Here is a 12,134-nt window from a genome sequence, read left to right on the forward strand (position 1 = left end):
TAATATTTGAAACATACACCTAATTTTTAGTGTATCTTACAATTGTACTTGGATAGGGACAAAAAAAAATATTCAGTACTGTACCATTCTTTGTATAGCAAGTTTATCCAGTTGTTCCCTAGCATGGTGCCTGGCCATGTGAATCTCTCTTTCCAAAGATGACAACTCACTGGCAAATTTGATTCTTTTTTCATCACTAGCATGAGACTTTTGTTCATGAGTCCTGTAGAACAAGAAAAAAAGCCAGATAAGAACCATCAGTATGAAGTTTTAAGATTATTAGTTACACACACTAGGCATCTAAGCGCTTTGAAACCACATCAGGATGGAAAACTTAGTTTAGGAATTAGTCTAGCAGTCTACCAGTCTATCCTAGTGAGCTTGTGAGGTGTATATGACTATGGCATAGACTGAAGAGTTGGGCAGAGAGGAATCTGAATGAGGTTTAATGCGAGCAAGTACAGAGACTTGTGCCTGTGGAGGAATAACTGCATGCAACTCTACAGGTTATGGATTGACCTGCTGGAGAGGAGGTCAGTCTCTGTGGAGAAGGACCTGGTGTTCTGGTGGACAACAGGTTGGCCATGAGCCAGCAGTATGTCCTTGTGGCCCAGACAGCCAATGGTGTCATGGAGTGCGTTATAAAGAGTGTGGCCAGCAGGTCAAGGAGGGTGATTCCTCCCATCTACTCTGCCCTGGGGGGGGGGGCACATATAGGCTACTGAGTCCAGCTCAGAGCTTCCCAAATCAAAAAAGACAGGGATCTCCTAGAAGAAGTCCTGTATAGGGCCACAAAAATGATAAATGATGATGATAAAAAGATGATAGCTTATTTCCAGTATAAGAAAAGGATGAGTAACCTGGGTCTGTTCAGACTCGGGAAGACTGAGAGAGGATCTAATTAATATTTATAAATACCTAAAGGGAGGTAGGAAGCAAACAGATGAGGCCTGGCTCTTCGTGGAGGTGCATAGTGATAGGACAAGGATTAATGGTCTAAAACTTGAACATAGGAAGTTTCATACTAACAAGCAGAAGAACTTTTTTATAGTAAGGGCGACGGTGCACTGGAACAGGTTGCCCAGAGAGGTTGTGGAGTCTTTTTGTATGGAGATGTTCAAGACCCATCTGGACGCCTATCTGTGTAACCTACTGTAGGTTACCTGCTTTAGGAGAGGGGTTGAACTTGATGATCTCTTGAGGTTCCTTCCAACCCTCACAATTCTGTGATTCTTACACTATCTTTCCCCCCATATATGTTGTGCCATAGCTTCATATTTCTTGGAAGCTGGCATGGTCACAATGTCCTGACACTCCACAGCCTTATTCAAGATTGATAACTTGGTTGGCTTCACTCTGGCTTTAACTTTCCTTTCCATGGATACAATAAGGCAGAGTAGTGAAGGCAAGTTCTATGCCTACATCATATTATGATAAAAGTTGTGCCATGTTTCTGGTGTGTCCCTGGCTCTAGCACCTGAGAATCACTGCTATATCCAAGGGCTGCATCAAATGACCTCACCTGACAGATATAGACCAAGGAGTTCACAAAGATTTGATGAACTGCTGCATAAACCAAAATTATCCTTGGACAGGGGCAAGCAGGACATGCTACAGAAACTGCTAGTAAAAGACTCTCTTGAGAAATTTGTTGGCTTTAAAAGGGTTAGTGAGCCACCTGGGGAAACTGTGAAGAAGTACTGACTCCATAGATTTTTCAGAATTCTTATAAAAAGCTCATCAACATTTTCAGGAGGAGCTAAATCACACCTCTTCATTCATGATGATTCTGTAAGCAGCCTACATTACTTGGCCTTGCCAACAGCACAAAAGCAAGGAGCTATCGGCAATTTCTAACATGACTATAATTACAGACTCTTAAAGTATAACCCAAAATGCAGTGAAGCAAATAAGACGACTTGCATGATCTTCAGTGAACAAGTAGATAGAGATATTATTTTCACCGCTATTTTTTAAATATCTGGTTTTGTTACTTCAGTGTATTTTGAACACCAGCCTTGTTTTGCCATGTATAATTTAATATTAATGAAATTTAAGATGGTTTTTAAAACATAAGTTATATTATGCTAATGAGTTTTATTCCCCTGGAACATTCTACTCCTAGGATGTATCTTTCAAGACAAAGTTCTAGAACCCTAAATATGATATTCTCAACAAATTTTCTACAGATAAGGCAGAATTAATTCTTGTATCATATACTATCTATATCTTTGTTACAGTCACTGTAAAGCATGTCAGAGCAGAAACAGTCAAATTCTCTAATTGGAGCATTGCTGCCAGCACATTTATTCTAAGACTTCATACCAGGGCTGTAACTGAGACATGACAATAAACCATCCTGGTATTAAGGAAAGAATTCAAAATGTTTAAACTGATCCAAACCAGAAATGTAGTAATAGTGCAGTAGATCCGTTTGAAAATGTTTTGGATCATGAGCAGATTCTAATTTTTATTGAGTTTAAAGCTATTTTCAAGGACCAGGCTGGGGATTAAGGGGAACAACTCTGGGTTGAAATATGAGACTGAAAGTGATACTCAGTGATTTAGTATTCTAGCCAAAATAGATTAGTGTTGAACAGTGACAGATAAGACTCCAGTCTTGCTGACTTTCAAGAGAGCCCTGGCAAAAAAGAGATACTGAATGGGACCAGAGCCACTACAAAGGTCAGGTGGGACAGAGCTTTACCTTTTCCTGGATTCTTGCATTGCTTCATGAGCCAAGCTGCGTGCCCTCCTGGCACAGAGTCTGCATGTTGTTTTTCCCAGGCCAACTGATTCATAGTGAGCAGCCTGTCTAGAAGCAGCCCTTCAAATATATTAAAAAAAAAAAAAAAAAAAAAAAAAACTGTTATACTCCTGCAATTCTGGGAAAAAAAATGCATTCATAAAAGTCAAATAAATTACTTTAAACAAGCTGAATTCTATAAACGAGCATAGTTTGGTAAAGATGCTACTTTGCATTCCGTACTAACTGCAGTGCTACTAGGATGTTCTGATTCCCACTCGACCTTCAGAGGCTTAATGCCCATCATTAATCACTTGAGGTCATTAGAGACTTTATTTCATTTGATTCTATTAAATAGTCTATAGTCCGTCTTCAATCCTTTAAGTGCTGTGGTAGCACTGCTAAATGAATCACAAGGGAACCAGCTTGTCTAATAATCAGTGCACACAGAATCCCTATAATACTGCATATTTCTAAATATTCTTGCCTTTCTACACTTCACATAATCTTCCTCATAAAATCCCTCTTTCATAAGAGAATCTGCAGAAGCTGGATAGTTAGCTAGGCATCTTAATTACTGAAGAGAGAGGACAGTAATTCCTAAGCAACCCAGATTCAGTGTTCCAGGCTTTAAAACTAAAACTCTGAGACTTCATGAGAGGAATTGAAACTGTTTTGTTGCTTAGTTGATTTTTTAAGAAAGAAACAATTTGACAGACAAAAAAACATAATTAGGAATAGCCAATTTCAGGAGAATATCCTTCTCATATTGTATGGAATAATGGGTAAAAAATCTGCTTCTATTATTTATGATTTATTTCACTGCAATTTTACTTCAGACAAAGTGATATTCAATCAGAGCTTAAAAAATTGAATTTCCAACTTGGAGGTAGTAAAAAGGATTAAACCTCAGATAAAAAGCCTGTGTAGATGAGTTGCTACCGAACCAGATAGCTATGCTGGTGGAAGATGACAGACAAGAAGCATCTCTATGGAAGGAATTGATAAAAGTACCATTCTGAATAAATCACCAGTGAGGGAGAGGAGAATGCAAATATCTTCATTCTAAGAACTGACTGATTATCCAGTATAGAAACATCTCTATGTGATACATGAGAAATACATGGTACTCACTTTCTTGCTGCATATTCTTCAAGTACATATCTTGTCTGAATGTTGCGATAGGATTGATCAAAGTGTTTGTGTCTTTTCTGGTAAAATGGCACTGCTACTGATGACATACTTCAGTTTGTTACAATCAGCAAATCCTGCAATGAAATCACATTTAGCCATATGTTTCAGAAACTTAAGTTTGGTATTTTTACGTACGTATACATATGTAGAAGCACAAATGTGCAAAATTCCATCACTCTGCCACAAACAGAGCCATCGATTATATACATGGGCACATCAGGCTGTTTATTAGCCACAAAACAAGCCACAAAATCATAGATAATAGAGCAAGAAGATCTTGATGGATTATTTTTCTCTTCTTTCCAGATGTCATTTAATACCTCCTTAGAAGTTTCCAGGGACAGAAATCTGACAGCTTTGGGGACATTTTCGAGCTATTTCATCTCTCCACTCTTCAAACATTTTGCTTTATCCCTTCCTGCAATTTACACTCACCATTTCTAGCCCATTTCACCATGACAACACAAAATAGATTGTATTAACCCACACTGCATCAGCATGTTGAGGATTCCAACACAAGGAGATGCATTCGCATCTCCTTTCAGCTCTCCTATATAAACCAAACAAAGCCGGCTCATGCAATTTTTTCTCATGTGTTTCTTTTTTTTTTTTTTTTTTGTAGACCAGTCATTCTGGTGGTTCTGCAGAATGCCTACAAAACTTTTGCAGAGTTTGATGAGAATAGAATGTTCAGGGAGCTCCCAGAAACACGTGGTTGGCAAGCATATTTCCCACTGTGTCAATGTTTACCAAATTCCCAGCTAAGCTGTTAAAAGCAGACAAAAGTATCCACATCTTTTTATGCTCATTAGGAACATGATGGAAACTTTTTGCAAAAGTGTGGAATGCTACTGGCCATATCCTGAGAAGGTGCCAGCCTATGCAACTGTAAGTCCTGTTTGTGTTCTCAGTTGGATGTGGGCTCTGTGCTCCTGGGCCACTTGGTCTAAATGGCTATAAGCGACAACAGCAGGCAAACAAATCAGACAACACTTTCCCCAAGAGATGGCTGCACTTCAGTAACACTATAAGCAATTTCCCTGTATAAAATCTAAAAAGTAGCTTGTGCCAACGCCTGAAGTTAGGTAAAATCCTGAGGTAACATCTGATTTCCTCCTTCCAGGAGAGGAGAATGCCCCAGTTGTTTATACTCCCATGCAGTTTTTTGCCCAGCAGTTCTGGCATGGCCTGGAACACACTCTGGGATATGAAACACTGCTAGGTCACCCAGGGACCACATTGAGAGGGTTTCAAGGCCCCATGGTAGTCATGGACCTGCCCAATCCTCCTGGGGCCTTCCCTGTTACCCAGGCATCCATGTCAGCCCCTAGGGCACACAGGCCCTGCTCCTATAGGTACAATGGGAATTCCCATTAATTAATTTCAAAGGCACTAGCAATGACCAATTTTAATTGATTTCTATTTACTACCAGATACCTGTGCTATGGGAAGAAAAATTAATACACACATCAAAATCAGAGGAATGACTATTTCAGGAAAACAGATATTTCTGTTAAAATGAAATCTAATTCAAAATTAAATAATCTTAGTCACACATTATTCTAAATTTTCAATTTCCAATAACTTTCTTTTACTTAATTAATCATTGTACTGTTGGAAAAGTGCATGCAATCCATTTACTGAAAATAAGCTTTTAAATACTTATTCTGAAAGCAGCATGTTTTCTGTCATGTACCTGGATTTTTAATATTATCTCATGTTTAAAAAAAAAAAAAAAAAAAAAAGTTGCAAAATTCCTACTTAAGAACAGATAAGCAATTATAAAATTGTTGAAAATCACAAATATAATCAAGAATTTTGCATGAATTTTTAGTGACCTTTTAAAGATTTTCCTAATTGTATTGTTAGCCAGATTATGTATGCAGAAGAAACCATTTTGTACATTTTGTTGCAGCGTTTTTTTTTGTTGTTTTGTTTTGTTTTTTTTTAAATCAAAGCTAGATCTCTTACAGAACACATCAGACTTTTAGGAAGAAGAAAAGATCATTCACTGAAAAACTGAAACACAGTTTAATAAGTCCCTCCCCTTTGTGTGTGTTTAGCAGTTTGCCTGAACCCTACAAAATTAAATCCAAATTAACTGAAAGCGAACAAGCAAACAGACATGTTTAAAAGGCTAAGAAACTGAACCTTAAACTCTGGTAAATACCTACAAATACCCCATTTCCAGCATATGGTACTATAAATTTTAGCTCCATCTGAGTCTTAGTTTCAGGTATTCAAAAGCTGAATCAGATTCCCCCAAGTCATGACATTCTCACATCAGCTAGTCTTACTTTTCCAAGAAAAATCTCTGCAGGTATATTTAGGTGTATTTAGTAGATATGTTTAATAGCAGAAAGATCTTAGTTTTAAAAAAAAAAAAAGCAATGAGATTTAATTGTGCAATGTTTCATATATGTTTTACATTTTACCACCTGACAGCTGCACCTTCTGCATAGTCTCTAGTTACCTTTTCATTCCTTTATTAAAGAGATATGAAAGCTACTAGTCACACATGCTTTAGGCAAAAAACCATATGCTGTGAGACAAAAATGAAGCAGGTTTTCAGCATTAATAAGAGACATTAAAGAAATGTATTGTAACATTTCTAGAGAAATAAAAAAGTTAACATCATTCAAGTTAGTACACCATGGTGCAACAGCTTGCAGAAATGCAGATTTGGTTATGTGCCCTCACGCAATGCTGAGCTGACTTGAATCTATTAACTCATTATAGGAGTAACACATTGTCTTAGCTACATAAATACAGTTACACAGACAGATTAGCAGCCTTGGCTTCTCCTGCTTTTCATATCTGTACAACACATGATGCCTGCAGTGATCAAATACTGATTTTCTTCCTGCTGTCTAACTCTATGACTATTGTGTATATGACATCTGTCTTTTCCCTAAGTTTGTATGTTAACCAAACAGTTAATAGTATAATGTTCCATCTGTTCTATTTTTAATTAGCCCTTTCACATAAATGAAGGTGCAAATGGCAAACCCATAGATTCAGCTGACTCAGCTGTGAAGAGCTACTCATGTTTACATGTGGCCCCATTAAACAATTCTATGAATTTATCAACATGCAACTTATGCGTTGCTATGTATATGCTATGTGCATAACTCCCCCTGAGATCTGATTTGTGTACAAGGGCTGCACAGTAATTCCCATGTGCCTGGATGGATCACAGTCTAGGTTATTTTCATTTCTGAGACAGGAGAAAACATCTTTGCCATTTACAGTTCCGCCTTTTTCCACTAAATGTAAAACTTATATTTTAAGTAGCATGTCTTTTTCTGTTAATCAACACACAAATCTCAAAATTTCAGTTCAGATATTCTTCACATTTACCCAAGCATCTATAGTACAGAAACAGGCGTAGCCCTTTGCTCCCAGCCTACATGCAAGCAATTAGCAGAGCTTGTTAGCAGCCAGACTCATTGTACCTTCTGTTAACACAGAGGGGAGCTGCCTGGCAACAGTTCCAAATGCAATAATCACCATCAGTTAATTACAATTATGCTTACAGAGTATGTATTTAATACTTAGTAGTCCTGCAAAGATGACTATCTGAAGAGCAAAATCACAGCCCTACTGTAAAAGCAGCTTTAGTGGAGTCTACAGAACCCATAGGGTATCTTGAGTTTAGGATAAGGGAAGTTTCTATTGTCTTCCTAGGAATAAGATGTTGGCTGTTTTTCTAGTTTATTGTTGATATACATTTATATGAGGTATTTGAAATATGTATTAATATTTAGTCAAAATGCCAGGAACAGAGTTAGTTAACATGATACACAAATAACAACTTAGCTGCACTGAATTTATTGACTTATGTAAATCAGGAATTTATTACTAACGGAGCCCTGATTATACTGATATGCCAAATGGTGGAACTAACCCAATAGCAAGATGCAGACAATGATCTGATAGAGGCATCAAAGAAAAAAACATACATTTTCCAGTGAGAAATTGAGAAATCAGCAAAAAATAATAATAAATGGGCCAAGAGAAAAACAAATTAACTGCCTGAAAAATTGTAAAAAAATTAATAATGTTAATTTTATTCATGAAGTTCTACTGATATGTGACTGCAAGATTTAGAGGGAAATGGTGACAAAACAGCTCTTGAAATTCATCCATAGCGATCCAGTTAACTTCCCTGGATTTCAAAAAAAAGATCTGGAGTTACAGGTCAAGGTGTTCAGTTTCTTATCTGACCTTCACTCTTTTGGCAAAGCATAGTACCTTTGTATCCTTGCATTTTTATTTCTTATTTATTTCTCTGACTCTAAATGATGGCTCTGATATCAGCATGATCTAACTGTGTGCTATATAAAGCACTCAGAGGACTATTAAACACAAACAAAAACATTACATCAACCAAAATGCCCATGAGAATTAATGATGTAAAACACGAGTGAGTTAAATTGTTCAAATTAGTTTACACAAATGCATATTTCCTCACATTTGGTAGCATCTGTATAACAATTTATGTATGTGAATAAAAGAGAAAACTCAGGAGTAGATAGCAGAATTCCCAGGCCAGGATATGCATAGTTTCATGCAATAGTAATACTGATCTGAATAGAAAGCAATAATCTATGGCCGTGTGACAAGGGGCCACATTTGGGAGCAGGAAGCCAAGCGTCTGATATGGAGACATTGTTTGTTTGATAAGTGAGTTAATTTAAGATTTAAAGGACAGGCAGTAAGTTCTAGCATGATTGTTCACCTAACCTCAGAGAGCAGGCACACAACCAAATAAATTGATGGATGGGATTGATAGATGTCATGGGAAAGAGAACACGGTTGTGCTCACCACAGATAGACAACTTGCATTCTCAGACTCAGGAGGATCATGTCATGAGAGATGCACTATACAGTATGTACTTTCTCCGCCTGAGTTGTCAGTACTATACCATGCAACTTGCACTTCCTTTGCTCATCTCTGTCCTTGCCCATCTGCAGAAGTGCCAAAAAGGATTCTCAGGTTCTTGTCTGTCGTCACGTAGCCTATCTTTCTCATTCTGGCTGCAAGATCAGTACGTCCTGCTCCTATGTGCATAAATCCATTAGCCTCCTTGGCATCTTATCTTCCTTAAATAACTTCAAACTTTTGCACTGAATCAAAGGTTTGTCCTGATTTTCCTCATGGAATTGCTCCCTCTGAAAATCTGTAGCTCTGTTTGCTTACTCAATGCAAGTTTTTCAGAAGCCCTGGTTTTCCAACTCATGCTTCTCTTATACAATAAAATTGGTGATATTTAGCCAATAAAATACAATTAATTGCTTATTACTTACCTGTAAGGGAGAGAGAAAGAGGAAGGGAAGGGAGGGGAGAGGAGGGGAGCGGAGGGGAGGGGAGGGGGCGGGAGGGGAGGGAAATATGGTAGACATCATTTGCTTCTAATATCCTTCTTACAGAATTACCATACTGCCTCAGGAAACATGTAGTTTTTTCCAGATGGCTTAATCAATTCCATAGAAATTACAACAGATACATAAGCACATTTTCCCTCAGGAAACTTCAATTTGGTGGAAATCTGGTAAAGTTAGCATGAATCATTGTGCCACTCATAGACACTGTAGTCTATAACAGAATGGCATGCAGAGGGTCTGAAAAAAAACTGCATTTTAATAATAAACTTCTAAAATGTTAATATTTTTCTTCAGTCTTTTATCTCTGTGTGTGTCTATATTTAGATCTTATACAAAAAATTATATTTTGTATATGAAAGAGGATAAATTAAAAACAAAAAAAAAAAACCACACACAATCTACTGTTTAAGTGTAAGACACTTGTCTTTCCCATTGAATTTTTTTTCCTTCTGCATAATAAGAAATCAGCTTCAACTTTTTTGGCAACAGAATATAAATGTTTCTGAAATTAAAAAAGCATATGGAATTCACAATGCTTAAACCATATGGGACTCCAGACATTAGTCATCAAGCTTTAAGATTCTTTGTCTTTTTTTCTTTCTTGTCTTGTTTTTGGCTACATTACAGCTGGTCTCATATTTTACTGATCACGTCTCAGCTGTCTGGGAATAGTTTGCCTAGTTTTGCAAATTGGTTTTAAACAGAAATCTTGTGGACAAGATGCTTGATCTTGTTAAAATCATTTTGAGAAATACATGCATCACTTTCCTCTTTAAGCCTAAAAAGAGGGCTCTGACCAACTTCTGGACATCTGAACATCCAAAAAAGCAACATTTTCAAGTATCTGATGATACTGGCCATCATAGATGTGTCTGGTTTTTATTAGTAAGTTCACGTTTTGAATGAATAGACATTTAACATCTCACTATATCAAGTGGTCTTGTTTGCGAAGACATATTGGTTTGCTTTACCTTCAACCATCACAGTCAGTGTGAAGGCAATTTAAAGTATACCGTGGTCACAGCTATTACCCTTGGTAGAGTCCACCACCAGCTATGCTCTGCAGTGTGCAGACAGGAAGCAGGGCCATAGCTCGCCCCCCCCCCCCCTCCCCCCCCCCCCCCAACAGCTACCCTCCCCTCTAGTGAGGTCATTGCCATGTGGGGACCATTGGTTCCTGCATTCTTGAAAATCTAATCTGTAACTTTGGCTTTTCCACAAGTCTTGTGATGGAAGGGAGTACGTACGCACAGCAATCCACCACCACAATCTAACATCTTTTGCCTTATCACTGCTATAAGCCAAGCAGCGTATATCCTCTTCTGTTTAAGTAGAAGCCTTCTTATGAATCTGTAATATTATTTCACTGGAAATTAAATGAGGGCATGTTGACGTGAGACTTTGCCATCCCAGCACTCCAAATATATAAGGAGTTGCAACAAGTTCCGGTACAGTTTTAAGATTTCCATTTGCTTGGCAAGTGTAGTAAATCCCTTCAGCTGGACAGCAAGGAATGTGAGACAGTGAGATGATGAAAGTCAGTCATTTCCCATCATCCCAAGCTTTATTATCTTTAATTATGATACTTTCATTGGCTCACAGGTATTATCAACCCACAGGCAAAGTTTCAAGAGCATGAGCATGATTTCCCCAGACGCTATCAGTGGAATTTGCCTGGAATTTTCATATGGCACAGAACACATCACGTAGACTAAAGCAATACAGGCACTAAGAATGCATCTTCTGAAGATGCATTTAAAAGTACGGTAGAGAAAAAATAAAAGTAAAACTTTCTGTCTCAGCTACACTTCATTACTCAGCACGCCAAATAGTTTTGCCAGCTACTACAGGATGAATTTTGGGTTTATTTTTTGAGTATATCCACCATAAAACTCATGCTTTATCTCTTCATACAGCATAACCCCCTCCCCCCCCCCCAAAAAAAATAATAAAGTGCACCATCAATATGCATGCAAGTGTGAATGCACATATACCAATATAAATATCTATTGTTACAACATAATTCTTTATATTCAGGAAAGAAAGAAAGAAAGAAAGAAAGAAAGAAAGAAAGAAAGAAAGAAAGAAAGAAAGAAAGAAAGAAAGAAAGAAAGAAAGAAAGAAAGAAAGAAAGAAAGAAAGAAAGAAAGAAAGAAAGAAAGAAAGAAAGAAAGAAAGAAAAAGAAAGAAAAGAAAGAGAGAAAGAAAGAAAGAAAGAAAGAAAAGAAAGAAAGAAGGGAAGAAGGAAAGAAAGAAAGAAAAGAAGGAAGGAAGAAAGGAAGAAAGGAAGAAAGAAGAAAGGAAGGAAGGAAGGAAAGAACGAGCTGTACTGGCTATGTACAGAATGAAACAATTCTGCTTTTCTTTTTTCTTTGTTTTTTCATAATTTCATCAATGTCCTGTTTTTTGCTGCTTTTCCCCAAGGAAGGAATAATTATTTATTATGAACAGAAAGGCGCTCAACATGCAACACTTTCCCCATAATCACTCCCTTTTCTTCTGAACAAGAGTAAGTTAGATGAAGAATGGACTTACCAAGGGATACAGAAGTATTGCAGAGCAAAGAAGAAGACCAGCCTTTCACAGCTTAGTAGACTCTGGCTGAGGAAAACAAAAATAATTCCCCTCTCTAAAGGCTACTGCCCCTTCACTCCCATTTAAGGGCAGATACAATGCTATATTTAGAACTAACCAAGTAATTCTCCCAAAACTGATGTCAGCCTAATAGGCAATAAGGGTGTGATATAAGGATGAGAGAAAAGCCCTAACACATATGCAGTTTAAGCTGTATTCTCATAAAAGACAG

General features: G+C 37.4%; 1 protein-coding gene across 2 annotated transcripts in view; it reads right to left on the minus strand.

Moving 5' to 3' along the window:
- MYOM2 (myomesin 2) overlaps window positions 1-12,032 on the minus strand; it is a 75,678-nt gene extending 63,646 nt beyond the window's left edge. Inside the window, exons 1-4 of one of the 2 annotated variants that reach the window (XM_090136298.1) lie at window positions 11,864-12,032; window positions 3,881-4,014; window positions 2,708-2,827; window positions 85-223 (exon numbers count right to left, since the gene is read on the minus strand). In XM_090136298.1, coding sequence (XP_089992424.1) covers window positions 85-223; window positions 2,708-2,827; window positions 3,881-3,987 — 366 coding nt within the window. In that variant the 5' untranslated portion in view covers window positions 3,988-4,014; window positions 11,864-12,032. The remainder of the gene's footprint in view (window positions 1-84; window positions 224-2,707; window positions 2,828-3,880; window positions 4,015-11,863) is intronic. The other variant, XM_031610932.2, reaches the window with a different exon arrangement.
- Between the last annotated feature and the right edge of the window lie 102 nt (window positions 12,033-12,134).

The sequence above is a fragment of the Phasianus colchicus genome, chromosome 2 (assembly GCF_987193195.1).
Source record: "Phasianus colchicus chromosome 2, bPhaCol1.hap1.1, whole genome shotgun sequence".
In the NCBI taxonomy this organism is placed as follows: Eukaryota; Metazoa; Chordata; class Aves; order Galliformes; family Phasianidae; genus Phasianus; species Phasianus colchicus.